Source organism: Balaenoptera borealis (genome assembly GCF_965194805.1).
Source record: "Balaenoptera borealis genome assembly, chromosome: 7".
Lineage (NCBI taxonomy): Eukaryota > Metazoa > Chordata > Mammalia > Artiodactyla > Balaenopteridae > Balaenoptera > Balaenoptera borealis.
This window is the reverse complement of record NC_138864.1, coordinates 18228062-18245110: the sequence shown is the minus strand read 5'-3', so window position 1 is coordinate 18245110 and position 17049 is coordinate 18228062. Positions and strand designations below refer to the sequence as shown.

General features: G+C 41.7%; 1 protein-coding gene and 1 long non-coding RNA gene across 3 annotated transcripts in view; both read right to left on the bottom strand.

Moving 5' to 3' along the window:
• Positions 1 to 1571: 1571 nt before the first annotated feature.
• The window catches only part of VPS41 (VPS41 subunit of HOPS complex), a 182901-nt gene continuing 167423 nt past the window's right edge, over positions 1572 to 17049 (bottom strand). Inside the window, exons 23-29 of one of the 2 annotated variants that reach the window (XM_082399755.1) lie at positions 13894 to 13948; positions 13054 to 13194; positions 11663 to 11799; positions 4602 to 4701; positions 4451 to 4495; positions 2878 to 2957; positions 1572 to 2312 (exon numbers count right to left, since the gene is read on the bottom strand). In XM_082399755.1, the coding sequence (XP_082255881.1) occupies positions 2232 to 2312; positions 2878 to 2957; positions 4451 to 4495; positions 4602 to 4701; positions 11663 to 11799; positions 13054 to 13194; positions 13894 to 13948 (639 nt within the window). In that variant the 3' untranslated portion in view covers positions 1572 to 2231. The remainder of the gene's footprint in view (positions 2313 to 2877; positions 2958 to 4450; positions 4496 to 4601; positions 4702 to 11662; positions 11800 to 13053; positions 13195 to 13893; positions 13949 to 17049) is intronic. The other variant, XM_082399756.1, reaches the window with a different exon arrangement.
• Positions 4880 to 11651, bottom strand: LOC309632401. Its single transcript, XR_014246889.1, has 2 exons — positions 10442 to 11651; positions 4880 to 10273 (listed from the first exon to the last, which is right to left on the bottom strand). It is a non-coding gene; the product is annotated as an uncharacterized lncRNA (long non-coding RNA).

Genomic DNA, 17049 nt, shown 5'->3' with positions numbered 1-17049 from the left:
CTCCTGTGGGAGAACTCCTGCAATATAATTATTTTCCAGTTTGTGGGTCACCCACCTGGTGGGTATGAGATTTGATTGTATTGTGAATGTGCCCCTCCTACCATCTCGTTGTGGCAGCTTCTTTGTCTTTGGAAGCAGAATATCTTTTTTGGTACGTTCCAGTCCTTTTTTGTTGATGGTCGTTCAGCAGTTAGTTGTGATTTTGGTGTTTTCGTGAGAGGAGGTGAGCTCAGGTCCTTTTACTCCACCGTCTTATGGAGATCTTGTGCCATGAGTTGCTCCTTGACTTTAGACAGACTGCTTAACCTTTAAGTAAAATGCTGATGATGATAATGCATGCAAAGTGCTTAGAACAGTGCCTGACACACAGTGATTGCTCAATAAATGTTCATTTTCATAATATTAAATATACATGGTTTAGCACTAGAACAGTCAAATGAATTAAATTTATTGAGAACATTTCAAATTCTGAAAGATGGACATACTTATTTATGGACATACTTAAACAGTGTAAAATCCTTTAAAACTGTTTTCACAGAATAACTTTGAACTTGGCAGTTTCACACTCAGAGAATGGCTATTTTTAAGGAGGGGGTACAAAATATGAAGTCTGCAACTACGTTCCTCTTCTCCAATACAAGTGAAGTAGGTTTGCTTTTTAGCTGTGTTTCAAATTGGGCTCATTCGTAAGGTATTTTTGTGAAGGAAGAGTTTCTCTTGTAAAAACAAAGACAAAAACTAGCAGCGTAGCAGAAAGATCCCTAGTCTTGGAATACAGAAATTCTGAGAGGGCTGACAATAACAACAAAGACTTTCCAATTCTAAATATTTAAGAGTGACTGAAAAAGTCTGTTGTCTTCTACTCAATATTCTTTTTAACTCCAGTGCGAAGAGATGTACTGTGCATTTCCTGTGAACTTGGCCATGGGATTTCTTAGCACAGAGCCCTGTTCTAAAGTCAGGCAGTCACCTTGGAGACTGTGATAACATCTCTGCATTTTGGTTGCTTTGTCAGTAAAACTGGGGATATAATGTCTTCTTCCCGGGGGTCCCGTGAGAATGAAATGAGATGCTCCTCATGGGAATGACAGCCAAGTTTAATGGTGGGCTTGGTAGCCATTTCGCATCCTTCCCTCTCCCCAAAAAGATAGATGCAGAAAGCTGCATTTATTCCCTTTTATGGGACAAAGAGAGCGGGGACAGCAAGTAGGTGCTTTTCACTGGTTAGAGGATGGCAGTGTATCCCAAGGAGATGAAACCGATAACTATGAGTCTTGGGCACAAGTTTGAGTTCTCTCCCTCTATTCCATGCTACGTTCTACGAGGGCAAAGGAGGCTCCAGAGAATGTTCCAGGAAACGTCGCTGTGTCCATCCTCTGGCATCACGCAGTCCCCTGTTCCCCGAGCATCCCTCTCAGATTCTACAGTGTTACCCTTTTCCTCCCTGCTAGGAAAACCTACCCAACACTCCCTCACACTCTAGTTGCTGAAACTCTCTTGCATTTCTTAGAGGGTGCCAGAATGCTTGATTAAAGTTGTGCAACCCAGGAAAAGTGAGTCTTTCACAGTGGGAAGAGCTAATGTTTATTCAATCAACAAACGCGGAATGCCTGCCAGGGCCAGACACTGCTGGTCATCGGGACAAAGAGAGAGAACGTGTCGTTAGTCAACATAAAACTGCGTAGCGTCACACTGCTCTTGTTATTCCCAGACATCACTGAGTGAGTCAGTGACAACAGGCACAACGTATCATTCAGTGCTTATTAAGAAGATAACAGCTGATGACATATTTAAAAAAAAGCCAAACCCAGAATTTGAGAGAGTTGTTGCTGGCAGAGCATATATGGAAACAAGGTCCAAGGAGCTGCTGGATGGCCACGGTGATGATGCACTCGGCCAGCCGGGGACAACTCTCAGGACAGTTTTACTAGGACCTAAAAAGTCACTTCCCACTCCAGGACTTAGGTTTCCATTCCTAAATAATGAGTCAAACAAATAAATGATGAAATAGTGACTGGGAACCCCCATCAAGGCATGGACAGGGAAAACCCTACCTTTATCAACTGCAAAGAGAAACATCTAGTAAAATGGGAGAAGAGGAAGAAGCTTTTCTTAAGCGTGACATAAACCTGTACAAGTCTCTTAACAGCACTGGGGTCAACAAAAGCTTCTGTTGCTGCAAAAATGGTCTTCAGAGAGCGGCGAGGAAGAGGCTGGCCAACAGAACTGGGCTATTTCTTCATCTCCAACATGGCACTTCCTGGTCCCCGGTGCTTAGCACTGCAGATGTTACAGAACTGCACAGGAGAGTTCTGAAAATGCAATTATAAAAAGGCAGGTTTTAAGAGATCATCCCTTTCTACTCTCATATTCAGAAATATTATGGGAGCACTCGTGGGGAGTGGGGATCAGGTGATGGAACATTTGCTCCTGTTCCTGGAGGTTACTGCTGGTTCACACAGGGTCCTGTCTAGACCAGCTGTTATTCTTGGACTTAAAAGACAGCCCACAGCAAGACAAGTCTAACGTGACCCAAGGGGACCTGGGGGAAGCGACTTGACCCTGAAAAAATAGCAGTGTCATGATACAGAAATCAGGGTGAGAAAGTTATAGAAAATGGTTCTCACTGTAGCTCATTTCTAAAGCTCAACTGTCATCAATTTTATCTCCACAAATTTACTTACGTGAATAGGCTCTTATAATGTTTAGTATCGTGTACTAAGCATTTTGACATTTGAGAAGTAGGTACAATTGCTTTTTCTGATGTGACATAAACTATATTATAGCTGAGGCACAGACAGTGGTTATCATTTTAAGCACATCCCTCTGGCTGCACCAATTTCTCTCGAGTTGCTGGTGGCCAAGCAGCCAACTTACCATGCTGGTCATAGGCAGGCACTCCTTGTGGAACATATGGCGGCAGTGGAAGACCACCACGCTGAAGGGCTTAGCTGCGTCTGGGGGAGAGGGCAGGAAAGAGAGGAGAGCTAAGTGCAATAGTAGAAGTTTCACTTTCCAGCACTAAGCTGCCCTGGGGGGATGCTAATTGATGAACGCAGGGCAGGTATGACAGTCCTGTTGCTGTGGGGGTCCCAGGTTACCTGCTTGGCCTCCAAGTCAGTTACTACAGCTTCATAGTGGGGACGATTTCGGAGCAAGGCAACAGCATTTGTTGTGAAAATCAGCATCAGTAATGTGTATGTGCAAAGCTCTCCCTCCTCCAGCCCCGTACACACAATCATGACACTACTGAAGTGGCTTCCGTGGCTTTGTAAGAATGCTTTCTGCCGGTTCACCTACTGCCTTTGCCAAGGCCATTCACTAACTTCAGGGCACAGCTGGGCTGGCATCCTAGGCTGTGACCTTGCCCTGTGCTGTACTTCTGCTGGGGCACCACACCTCGTCCGTGCCTGCTCTGGGCGGCCAGCTTGGTTCTGGTAAGACTGAATCCTTAACAGATTAAATTAGGAGTTTAATCTAACTCTGCAGTGCAGGTGCATGTGTTCTCCTTCTGTTAAAACATTGCCTAAAACACTATGAAAGCTCAGTGCTTTTCCTATGCCCACTGCAGTTTTTAACACAAGCACTTAAAATCCAAACCTCTAAAAAAGACCCTACGGGGAACTTCTTGCGCTCCTGCCCTGCTAAATAACCCCTTAAAGCTAAGTAAATGGTACACAAACTAGGTCTTTTAGTACTTCTCCATGCTGAATTTATACACAAGAAGCATTTTTTAGCATCTCAACAACTGTGCTTTAATTTCTGCTTTCAAATTATGGAAATGGAAATTCCTCTTCTCATGTCCTATGATCCTTACGTAAAATGCTTTAATTATATGAAGAGATACATAGCTACCAAGAACTATAAACAAATGTACATGTTTTTTAAGGAGTCACAGTTCCCATTAGAAGGTATTTGTTTCCATTGAAATGTGAGATAACTTGGGTGCCTAGATCCATATAGCAGTGAAAAGCTTAAAGGAAAGGGAGAGCTACCTATAAATTTTTTCCCGGGTGCACACACGGTTCTTCTAGCTAGGAATCTAACAAGTTGATGGTAAGTTTTCATTTTCTTTCCTTCTGTACTAGGGCAGTGGTTCTCAAAGACTGGCCCCTGAACCAGTCGCATCCACATCGCCTGGGAACTTGCTAGAAATGCAGATTCTCAGGTCCCACCCTGCACTACCGAATCAGCACCTCTGGGGATGGGACCAGCAATCTGAGTTTTAACAAGCCTGCCGGCCGATGCCGACTCACTCGAGAGCTTGGGAGCCTCAGCTCCAAGGAACGGCAGCACCAGCATGCAACCGAGTAGCCACACGGGCTGAAATTCTTCTCTAAACTGGATTATCCCAAAAGGTATATAATTTTATAAGCTAACTTCAAAATTTTAACTCCACTCATCATTCACACGTATTTGGGGATTTTTTTTCCCCTCCCAACCATCTTACCTGATGGAAGAATAGGGGAAAGACAGGACTCACAGATGTTCTCCTCTGCAAGGAAACACATACACTTGGGATTATACAGTGTTCCCCTTTGCTCTGTCCTTTCTGATAGCAAGGCAGGCAGTTCCAGTAGGATTCTTTCAGTTTTACCCACCATCAACCAGAATGCCTTTCATTTGAGTTCGGTGCATCTTCTTTAGTAAGGACAAAGAGTCAGCTACGAGAATCTTCTTGCAGCCTTCACGAAGCAGAATCTAATGCACACATTGTAAAAGAAAAGCCATCTTAAGCCAAAGACTCAAATATGGGGGAGAAGCCACTTACTGCTCCCAGGCAGGGCACAGCAGGGAGAGGTGACCCCTTTCCCTTCCAAGCCAATACCTCTGGCACTAATGTGAGCTTCCACCCTTCTCTGTTTTTTTTGGGGGGTGGGGGGGTGGCGGTATTTTATTGGGAGTTGTGAGGTGTGCTTAAGCCAGACGCCATTTTTCACCAGAACTTGTTGCTGCTTTTCAAAGAGTGAGATGCTCAAGGCCTGAAGGGCTGGGAGACTCTGGTGCAGTGGTTCTGTGCGGCTCCGTGGAAATGCCATGGAAATTTACACAATGAAGACATCGCCACCTCCCTGCTGCCCAGCTCTGGGTCACAGCAAAGGCAGAGCTGCATCCTGACTTTCTTCACACCAAAGTCACTCTCAACTCTCAAACCTACGTGGACGTTCTGCTTTCACGTGGTTTCTGCTTTCAATTCATGCCACCAGGGAAGGGAACTGGAAGTGGTCAGCTGTGGTCCTCCATCCCCAATCGGCTATGATAACACGTCCTCCTCTCGAATCCTCGAGGAGCACCGGTATTGGGTGAATGCACCCAGAGGGCTTCTCGCCTAATTACATGGAGGCAAAGAGCCAAGAAAACAGATGTCCAGAGTTCTAGACCCACCATTTCTACAGCTGATGAGCAGGAAATTACATGATTTTACTGTTTCTACATTAACTGAGACACAGCCTATTAAGTTTTATTCTTTAAAATGCTGCTAGAAATTGAAATTTTCAGATTCATTTAAAAAAGACATTAAAACTGTAACAGACGTCACGAAAGCATACAGGAAGAAGAGAAAAATAACAAATGTTAGTAAACTTTAAGAAAATTTATAAGCAAACGTATCTAGCTGCCCAGCCTCTGATACTAAAATAAAAACTTAACAAAAAATAGTGTCACAATCACAGCAAAATGCTTCAAAAAGAGCTGGCTATGACCCTGAGTGGGTCTTTAAGGCCCATGGCATGAATGGTGGGCCTGGCAGTCTATAGACAGAAACCACGGTGTCTGCAAACTTAAAAAAGAAAACAGGGAAGAAAAAACAACAACAACAAAGAAGGAACCATTTCTTCACCAGGATTACATTTTTCTAAATCGGCACAATCTGTCCGCCCACAGAAAGTATTTTCTAGGAAAAACTTTAGTATTCAGAGGCACATAGCCAGAAGGGAAAATACACAAGTAGAGCTTTGGATGTTACTAACTTCTTCCTATATCCTTCTCAACCACTCTAGTTTCCTTAACATTACATTGTTTCCCTCCATAGTCCTCAGTTTTTCTAAATTCTATGTTTAATTAATATTACCTTTATCTTTCTTTTTCATCGTTTTCATGACAATCAGTTGTAGCTTCTATAATTACAAGCATACCTTGTTCTATTATAAGATTAAGTAAGAACGTATTTATAAGATAGCTGTTGAAAACTAACACAAGACTCTCCCTATTTTTCCTTATTTCTCTGCAGTTCGTCATCATTGATAATAATTCCAAGCAAAAGCAAAGCACCAGACTCACATTTTATAAAGCAATAAAAGGACTGTACATCAGCAAAGTTATTATGGTTCATTAAAAACAGCTGCCATGGGAAAAATGCCATACAAGACGGCCAAGTTTGTGAGATTTCTATTTTAAAAGATTCTTTGAAATGTTGAACTTTTTGCTGACATTGCCTTATTCATACTGTAGTGCTTATCATTGGCATTGCACATGAGATAGTTACCTGGTTTTACAAGCCCCCAGTAAGATACCAGAGCTAGACCTAAAAACCATTTTACCTAATTTCTGATCCATCATTTAGGCCACAGTGCAATGGGATTTAAATTCTACTTGAAAAAGCTTTGCTTTTTGTTGGGATTATTGTCAAAGGTGATGAATTGCAGAGAAATAAGAAGGAAAACACAGAAAGACTCTTAAGGCCTCATGCTGGAGTTCAGAAACAGAATTATAAATGCAATCACATTTAAATTTACAATAGCACAAAGTAGGCATGTACTGAATTGACTAAAGAAAGCTATAGTTGGTTGTCATAGGCTACCTATGTCACCTGAAAGCTGTGATGAAGCCAAACTGAAATAATTTTAAAGGAAAAAAATAAATTTTATCTTAAAAGTTTATTTCAGGGATATATAAATTTAAAAACTCTTTCTTAGAAGAAATTAAGTGCTTATGCACTGGGGGTCAAAAAGAAACCCATGTGGGCCCCCCCAAAAAGGCAGATAGGAAAGAAGTTGCTATTTCCTCTTAATTCATTTGTCTCTGGATTTCAAAGTAGAGACCTATGGGGAAATGATAAAGGCACATGGAGTTTGTAGCAAATGTAAATATGGGAAAAGAATTTTGATAGACGCAGAGATGTCTGGAGTCAGTCAGTTTACCTGTGTGTGTGTTCATGTACATGTGTGAAGTTTAACAAAACTAAGTGTTAAAGCTTTTTGCTTCTCCTAGAGATATTCAGATCATGAGCTGCTCGAGCTGCATTCTACTCATCTCCTGGTCCCTGAGACAATACATGGAAGCGCTGTAAGTACCTGCCCAGCACAGGATCTAACAGAGTAGGCACGCAAATATTTAAATAAATGTGTTCATAAACGATCAAACATATAACTTAAAAAACTTATGCTGAAAAATCTAAGCTACTTTATTACAGATTCCAAAATAAGTATTACGGATGATTTCCATAGAAATATCGTGAAGACTATGCAGCTGCATTCGCTATATAAAGGCTTGCTTATGAAAGGACCGTACTGAGAACTTGAGAGAGAGAAATACTTTAGAGACCATCTAATCTAGAAGCTCCTAAGTGTCAGTGCATAGCCCAGTGCCAGGCTGAGTGTATAAGAAACACCAAGGTGGTCTAAGGACCTAGTCCCTAATCCTCTCCAGCAGATCTGGGGTGGTACCTGAAACTTAGTAATTTAAGAAAAGCATTCAGATAATTCTGGTGTGCAGCCAGGCTTAACAAATACTGATTTAATCTAATGGGAAAATGGACACCCAGAGAGCTTACGTGCCCTCCCAAAGGTCAACAGGCTTGTTAATGGCAAAGCCGGAACTAGAGTCCACATTTGCAAATACCATGTCCACGGCTCTTTAAAGACAACAGGTTGCCTGTTCATCTTCCAAGACAATCCTATATATTCCTGTGTTGTAACCTGCCAGTACAGTGAGTTCATCTCCAGAGACCAATGGGACAACTAGTGAGAAAAACACATTTAGTCAGAGTTCAAACCCAGTTCCTCACCTTACCAGGCTGGTGAGTCAAAACTTTTTGAGACTCAGTCTTCTTACATGTAAAATGGAGGTGACAGTTCCTTAAGGACCGTTACTGAAAATGACTGTCAAATAAGACTGTCAAAAGGGAAATGTTTAAGAACAAAGATGCTGGAACTCTTAAGAGGAAAAAAAAAAAGCAATGGAAGTGGATATAAATGCTAAATAAATACAATAAATAAATGCTAAATTTATAAATCAAATGTCTTACAAATATGAAACAGCATAAAAATAATTTGGAAATTGTGGTCAGTTTAATGTAAAAATAGAAATATCATTTATATCATATTGTTTCATAAATAATTTATATCAAAACAAGTGCTCTTTGTCCTTGAAATCAGACCTAGAAACATTTTAGGTTTATGAAGTATGATAAGGGGTACTTTTATCCTTCTTACTTCACTGAAGCTTTTAAATTTTGTTGAAGCATTGTACTAACAATGTAACAAGGTATAAAAATACGAAAATAAGTTAAACAGTTAAAACACTGATAATGTATGTGGTTGGTTATTTCCTTAACTTTAATGATGTCATAGACATCTAACATGCCTCATGCTAGACTTCAACTGAGAAAAGTTGTTGCATTTTAGAAAACATGAAATTAGAACCAGAAGAAAATTTTTCCCCCAACTTTCTCTGTACCCCTCTCTTTCCAGTTAGCAGTTCACTAAGGAGTCATCTCCCAAAGCATTTTCAGTGGCCAAATAAGTTTTAAAATGCTGTCTACTTGGTTGTAAGTCTGACCCTTGGATCCCGAATGCAAATTAGCAAAAACAGGTGCTGAGAAGCCCTGTGATAAGCTCTCGCTAACATTGGACTATGGATTCCTTCGTTTACTGAATGGTTCTCGAGGCCCCCGCGCTCCTTCCCCCTCACTGCCCTTGCCCTCGTGCACAGCAGGGGCCAGGTCCTTGCAAATTCATGGACCTGCAAAATCTTGGGAATTTTTTATCCCATTAAAACATGTGAAACTTGACTATAGTTTTATGAAACGAATGAAGACACCAGACAGAATTTAAAAAATGAATGTGAAACCTTTCTGGAAGCTTCAAAGTGCTCTATAAATAGATTTAAGTTATTTTTACAGTGATTTCTAGAGAAAGAAAATAAATTCCTATTAATAAAAAAGGCCACCTTTTTCATAGAAAATAATTCGAAATTCTTTCTTCATTAGGAAGTACCTCCTGGGATTCTTTGAACAACCTGCCCCAGTCGAGCATTTTCTCTCTGCATCCTCCAGCAAGATGTCTGAGGGCCAGAGGAGACTCCCCACCCCTCCCCCGTCGGGGATTTACAGGCTGCCACCACTCCTCGGACTCACTGGCAAAGTAACTCCCAGCCTCCTTAACACACCACCAACTGCACACTTACACAGCTTAAGGAAAAGCTCTCATTACATTTAAAAGTTAAGAGGGTAAAATATTGATTTAGCAGCTGTTTAGTGGCTAATTTTTTAGGCAGAATTCACTTTGCACCTAATAATAATTTTATTTTTATTCCCGGCTGACTCAGAACTATGCAAATACATTGATAAAACATTTATGAGCAGTGAGACCCAGTGGTGCCCCTGAGCTTAGTTCTCCAGAAAGAACCTAGGAAGAGGGATCTATTAGGTGTTTTTGTAGGCACATTTTTCAACCTAGAGGCTAGGCTTCACACAGTAGCAGGACAGGAGGGGGAATTATGTTGTCACCTTCCTTGGGGTAGACTTGTTCAGAGACACTTAAATGACTTCCCAACAAAGTGGAATTTGCAACTTGGAGCATATCCAGGCAGACCCAGGGGTGGCGAGTACTGAGGATACACATCATTATCAAGCTCACTCATGCCCCGAGCTTTACGAGGTCTGACACTGGAACTGCTTTCCCCAAAGCCAGTGCACGCTTCAGAATGAAGTGAATCATTTCCTGCCTGGATGGCTCTTGTGTATCCCTCGGGTGCTGCACAAAGCACAAGCCCTTCATGTCACCTCTCCTATCTATTAACCCATTCCTACATTTCTCCTTCCTTCCTGGCCTTTCTCATCCTTCCTGCAATAACCTTTCCCTGGCTCACCTCGCCTGCAAGCCTCTGAATTCCACCATAAATAAATACCTGTTCATCTGGAAGATTTTTGTAGAACAGATCGTCAACCTACTTGCCAAAACCAAATACCCATTTCTTTCCCACGACCCCCAATTTCCCAAAAGCTTCCTAAGCCAAGGCTCCTTGTTTTGTCACTTTCCGCCCTCGGGTAGACCTCTTCTTCTTTTTTTTTTTTTTTTTGAGATGTTTCTTTCTAATGAATTGACCATTACATTTCCAAAGTTCTGAAATGGCCAACAGACCATAGAAAGACACTTCTTTAGGCTCCTGCTTGAAACCAACAGCTTCAGCAAACTGCTGGCCTTGATTCAGGGCCAAAGACCTCTTCTTTAAAACCGTGTTACCCAGTAAGACCACAGTCACCTGTGGGCTGCTGGGTTAACCTCCCAGTTCAAAGAGGAAGCTGGACCCTGGACGACGCCTGCCCTCATGGTTTCTTGACTAATTCCCCTGGCCCTCTCCCTTCACCGCACTTTTGGAACATCGTCACAACGACTCCTTTGGAGATTTTCACGTAACTGTATCCTCCTCCCTGGCCACAAGATCCTGGCCCTCCAGCTCTGTCATTCCTGTACAGCTCTGACTTTTCTTTTTGATGCCATTGATCTTCCTCCTTTTCACCCAAGTCTCCTCCTTGAGGCCACCACCCCGAGTTCAGCAGGCGGCCCCCCGGCTCTGTACCCTTCACAGTGATGACAAGCCCGCAAATCATCATCATATGCTCCTCCTTCCCTACCCTGGAGACCACTTCTCTCCCCACAACCTTGTCTTTCGGCTCTACCTGCAAAATCTCAATGTTTCCAGGAAAGCCATTTCATCCACATTCTACCAAAAACTCATTTCCAAACGAGCTAGAGAAAGAACAGTCTGAATTTTTCAAGAAATGGGCTTTAAATAGTTTCAGGTTCTCTGGAAGCTACCAGCATTCCGAAATACAGTCACTGTTAGTGGCTTTTTAAGGAAGATTGGGATGCTTTGTGATTAGCATATTAATTATTTATAGGAAGATAATGAGTTCCATGGCTCTGATCACAAATCCTGAATTATTGCAGATAATAAGCTTGTAATACTCTTGAAAACAGACAAAAGGTAAAATAAAATTCTGTCATTTTAACATCTTTCAGGCAACAGGTTACTGAGTGGCTTCAAGGAAATGATCAAACTATTTGAAAAAAAAATTTTTTTTTCATTTCTCCAAATGGACACAATGCTCATTCTACTTAAAAGTGGTTTGGGTGGTCTGACCTAATAGCCACTGTAACTACTGCTGCACCTTCCCCAAGGCCATGCTATATTTATCCCATAAATGTAAGAATGCCTGCTCATCAAGAAGAGTAAATCTGGGGAGAGTTAAGAAATACCAATGGCTTCCTCCAAGGGCGGTATTTCTAATTTCTCTGTTTGAATGGTATTCCAAATATCTGGGCCTAAGTAAAATGTGACCATCAAATTGAATTGATGTCCAAAATAAACCCTAGAAATGTTTATCCAGTAGTCAGTCAACTCACTCAGCATGCTCATTTGTCCAAGAAAAAATACTTACTTGCAGATTGTAGTCTTGCAGAATTTTAACCAAGGAGTCTCTCAAATTAGGAATCTCCATTCCTTCCTTAATACGGTGAATCAGTAGAATTGGGTCAACATGCGTGCCGATATTGTTTAACAAGCCGGTGATAAAGGCTACAAGACACAGCAGAAAACAACATATAAGCGGTGTAGCTAATGCAATTTTAGGTCGAAAGTAACTCAAAGAAAAAGTTATTTCCTTTAAGTAAGTGTTAAAAAGCATTTGAATTGTTAAATCCTCCCAAGAACTAATCTTCCTTTACTTTCCTTGAAGGAGAAGCTAAATGAGAAGGGATTAAAAAAAAAAAAAAAATGAGATGGAGAACAAATGATTACTTCAGAACACAGTTTGTAATGCCAAAGGGGGGCAACTAGTATTTGAGAATTTACTAAGGCTCAGCTATCATATACTTTCCTCCTATTCTGCCAAGGTAGGAATGCTATTTGTTCCTATTTTCCAGAAAAAGGAAAATGGGGTGATTAACGAATTCATCCAGGGTCACACAGCTAGCGATTTTTGAACCCAAATTCAAACCCAGGGCAGGCCCAGGTTCACAGTGTGCTTCATTACCCCCACTTTGCCTCCTTTAAGATCCTTAGACCACCACTCTGTCATGCTAAACTAGATTCTTCAAGCAATATGTGCATGTGACTACCTGAATCTGAAATGGACTTGAATAACACCTCCTCTTGAATCTCTTATTAAAAAACAATCATAACAGCAGTTTCTAGAACTTGAAAATCTTGAAACAGATAAGCCTTCCGACCAAAAAAATAAAAAAGGGAAGGGGAAAGATTTTAAACCACGACTGCTAGTTTCTGAATCATATCTATATCTTTAAAAGAGGACTTGCGTTACTATTAGGTGACGGCTTTTGTTTCCTTCCAAAATGGGAGACCCAAGGTCAAGGAGAGGCAGCAGATATACACGCCTGGTGCTGCACTGATAGGGCCGGAAAGAGAGGCTCAGCACTACAGTAGCAAACCTCCATATATGGTCCATGTCCAGTAACGGTTATGGGTTTCCAGAAAGAGAGTCGATAAGGGCTAGACTATACACTTTCCAAATAAATGCCCCCTGTGTACAAACAAAACCAAAATCTTTTATTCCATTTGGGTGCAGTAGGTAGAAATATGCTTCAACCAAGTGTTATCAAGTTCAGCTACTACGAAGTGATGAGGCTCCAGGCTTCCCTGCACAGGAAGAGTACTGGAAATCATTACTAGGTACCTGGCCTGTTTTTACTATAGATACTTCTATACTACAGATATTTTTAACTCAGTGCATCTTGAGATGATTCCTACTCTAGACACAACTGGCTAAACGGAGAGAAAGAGGTTATGACTGCAGATGGCTTTTCTGCTTACGTGGTTTGTCGATGGAATATAAAATCAGATCTTCCCAGAGTTCACCGTCATCCTGCTCCTTGGCAAATTCAATCGCTTTATCAACGTCATGTAATTCCTCCATGATCATCTTCAGGGCACTTCGGCTATTACCCATTCGGCCTCGCAAAATGTGAGAAATACATTTAGGATAATTTAATAAAACATTTTAAGAGAAATCACATATCTCTTAATTTGTTTACATAGTTTGGTGGCTATGACAAAAAACATATTTCCTTATATGACATCTGTAACTCAGTAAAATCAGTATTTCCTACTCACTGGGTGTTTACTTTGTCCTGAGTACTCATTTAAGCGCTTCACATGAATTATTTCATGTAATCATCACTATAATCCTATGAGGTATGTTCTACTAATATTTCTGTTTTATAAAAGAGGACATAGAAATGTTAGTGCCTTGCCAAGGTCATACAGCTACTAAATGGCAGATCTGGAATCTGAATCAAGGTCTGTCAGATTCTGACTTCTTCCTTATGATAATTGGAGAAAAAAAAAAAAAGAACGAACTTCTCAACCCATCTATGGTTTATTTTGATTTATACTGTAAGGTGTGAACTGATACAGTTTTGGTCATTTATTACACAGTTCCAGTTGTTACCTCAGTAGCATTTATTAAACGATGCTACCTTCTCTACTGAACTGTGAAGTCTCCTTTACTAAATACTCAGTTTCTTACACAAATCAGGCTCTAACCTCTGTGTTACTTTGGTCTAAAACCTATGTCCATTCTTACACACTTTACATCACGTTGTCACCCCATCTCTTAGTTTATGGGGACCAAAATGAATAAAAGCTACTTACTCAGAAGATAAACTGTCTCTTCTACAAAGTTTCTCTGTTGACAGATCTCAAGAGCCTTCAAATAAAGCAGGGTAAAAAAGTTATTATGGGTTACCAGCCAAGAACGAATATCTATAGAGTCGCTTAAACATAACAAGTTTGAAAGAATTTTTTTCATTGCCTCCCTTTAAAAACAAAAAAGCAGAAACAAAACACAAACCTCCTAAGTTTTGCTTGTGGCTGTCCTGATTTACCTCTCAGAGAGGCGCTGGACCCTACACAATTTAACTGATAACAGGTTTGAGGCAGAACATTCCAGAGCAAAGGCAGAAAGCAAGATGCTAAAAGAAAGGCTCTTTCCCACCAAGCCTTCTCTCTTTATGCTACTTGAGGTTTCTTCACGGCACTGCCCCCCACCTAGTTCACAGGCGCTGGTCTAAGCCCTGTTTCCCTCCCCTGACTTGTGCCCTCCAGGAAGGCACTACTGTTCACAGCTGCAAGTTCCCAGTGCGGAGCACACCATAGCTCAGCACACATCTGCTGCGTAAAGAATTAAACACTGGGAATATTTCTATTGCCGGCTCACAAGATCTAAAAGAGAACTCAAGGATCTGTCAAAAGTGAGAGGAAAATTGGAAAGATATGTGCACCCCAATGTTCACAGCAGCACTACTTACAATAGCCAAGACATGAAAACAACCTAAATGTCCATTGACAGAGGAAATGGATAAAGAAGATGTGATACATATATACAATGGAGTATTAGCCATAAAAGAATGAAATAATGCCATTTGCAGAAACAAGGATGAACCGAGGGGGAGGGATATTTAGGGAGTTTGGGATTGACATGTACACACTCCTGTATTTAAAATGGATAACCAACAAGGGCATACTGTATAGCACAGGGAACTCTCCTCAGTATTCTGTAACAGCCTAATTGGCAAAAGAATATGAAAAAGAATAGATACATGTTTAACTGAATCCCTTTGCTGTACACCTGAAACTAACACAACACTGTTAATCAGGTGTACTCCAATATAAAATAAAAAGTTAAAAAAAGAAAAAAACACATCTGACAATCAAGAAGTGTCAAAAAGGAGATCAAGAAATGAGGGATGGGACTTCCCTGGTGGCGCAGTGGTTGAGAATCCACCTGCCAATGCAGGGGACACGGGTTCAAGCCCTGGTCCGGGAAGATCCCACATGCTGTGGAGCAACTAAGCCCGTGCGTGACAACTACTGAGCCCATGAGCCACAACTACTGAAGCCTGTGCGCCTAGAGCCTGTGCTCTGCAATGAGAAGCCCACACACCGCAACTAGAGAAAGCCCACATGCAGCAACGAAGACCCAACACGGCCATAATTAAATAAAATATTTTTAAAAATTAAAAGAAAAAGAGGGATTACACACATGACAGCATCTCCTTGAGTGTAAGAAAGAAGACACGCTGGGCATTTATAAACAGTTCAATCCTGAATGAACTGGCACACATTCACCCTGCACTCTGTGCTGGGTACTAGGGGGCCAGGAGGGATGCAGAGGCACAGACGACAGTAATAAAAACCCTGCTGCTGCTGCCATGTCAGAGGAGACGGAGCAGCATGAGTCCACCCACGGGAGCGCACGTCCAGGGAGGGTCACACAGACGTAGCCCAGAATCCCACGGCCGGGGGGACGTGACTAGAGGGCCACGTGCACAGATACGGGACGTGGGCTCTGGTTGTGGCCTCCTGTGAAAAGCTTCACAGAAGGGGTGCCACCTGAACTGGGTGCAGCGTGATGAGAGGGTCCAGCAGGACACCGCAGCTCACACGCCTCCCATGTAACCTGCGTACTGCATTGCTCTGCTCCAGCTGGAAGCCAAGAATGTGTCTGGGGGCTTATGAGGCATCTGCCATCTGGCCCTGCCTTTCCCAGCAGCTCCATCACAGACCCTGCTCATCTGCCTGCTGTGGTTCCCCGGCCTGGAACACCACCTCCCACACCCGGCCCCTCTCCACCCCCGGCAGGTCCTTTAGCAAATACTCGCTGGACCCCACACGGGGTCAGATGCCAGGTACTCACTCTCCTTGCATCCTGCATGCTTCACCACACTTAATCACAGGTGCGATGAACTGCTCCCCCAGTTGTTGATCTGACTTCCGTCGGCTGGAACCATGTGCATTCTAGACCCTGTGCTTTGCACACCGCCTGGCTCACAGTAAGTGGGCAAGAAATATGTTTTAAATAGGTGAGCAGGCAGAAAAGGTTTCAGAGGAAGATTACTGGGTTGCATAGTTAGAGTCATTTAAAAACAACCAACTAAGGGTGTTCTTGGAAAATAACAGCAGGAGCTAGATTTGACATTTTGATTTTTGATTTAAGAGATTTATGCAGAATATATCTTTAAATCTGTGTCTCTGGTTGGAGATTAACAACTAAAAGGGAGGGGAAGGAAAAGCAGATCATAGAGATCAATGGAGGGGGAAAAAACCCAAACTAAGCATAAAAAAAATTTTTTAAATAACACCTTACTTTAGAATTGGAATGAAACTAAGATAATGTCTTAAAGTACACAGTCATTTAAATGAGCAGACCTGAAGGTCACAATGAGGAGGAGACACCACTAATTTGATTACTCGCACGATTCCTTTAAAAATTACGTGGCAGACAAAACAGAAATATAGGTCAATGGAACCGGGTAGAAAGTACAGAGATAAACCCATGCACCTATGGTCACCTAATCTATGACAAAGGAGGCAAGAATATACGATGGAGAAAAGACAGTCTCTTCAATAAGTGGTGCTGGGAAAACTGGACAGCTACATGTAAAAGAATGAAATTAGAACACTCCCTACACCATACACAAAAACTCAAAATGGATTAAAGACCTAAATGTAAGGCCAGACACTAGAAAACTCTTAGAGGAAAACAGGCAGAACACTCTATGACATAAATCACAGCAAGATCTTTTTTTGATCCACCTCCTAGAGTAATGAAAATTAAAAATAAACAAATGTGACCTAATGAAACTTAAAAGCTTTTGCACAGCAAAGGACACCATAAACACAATGGAAAGACAACCCTTAGAATGGGAGAAAATATTTTCAAACAAAGCAACCAACAAGGGATTAATCTCCAAAATATATAAACAGCTCATGCAGCTCAATATCAAAAAAACAAATAACCCAATCAAA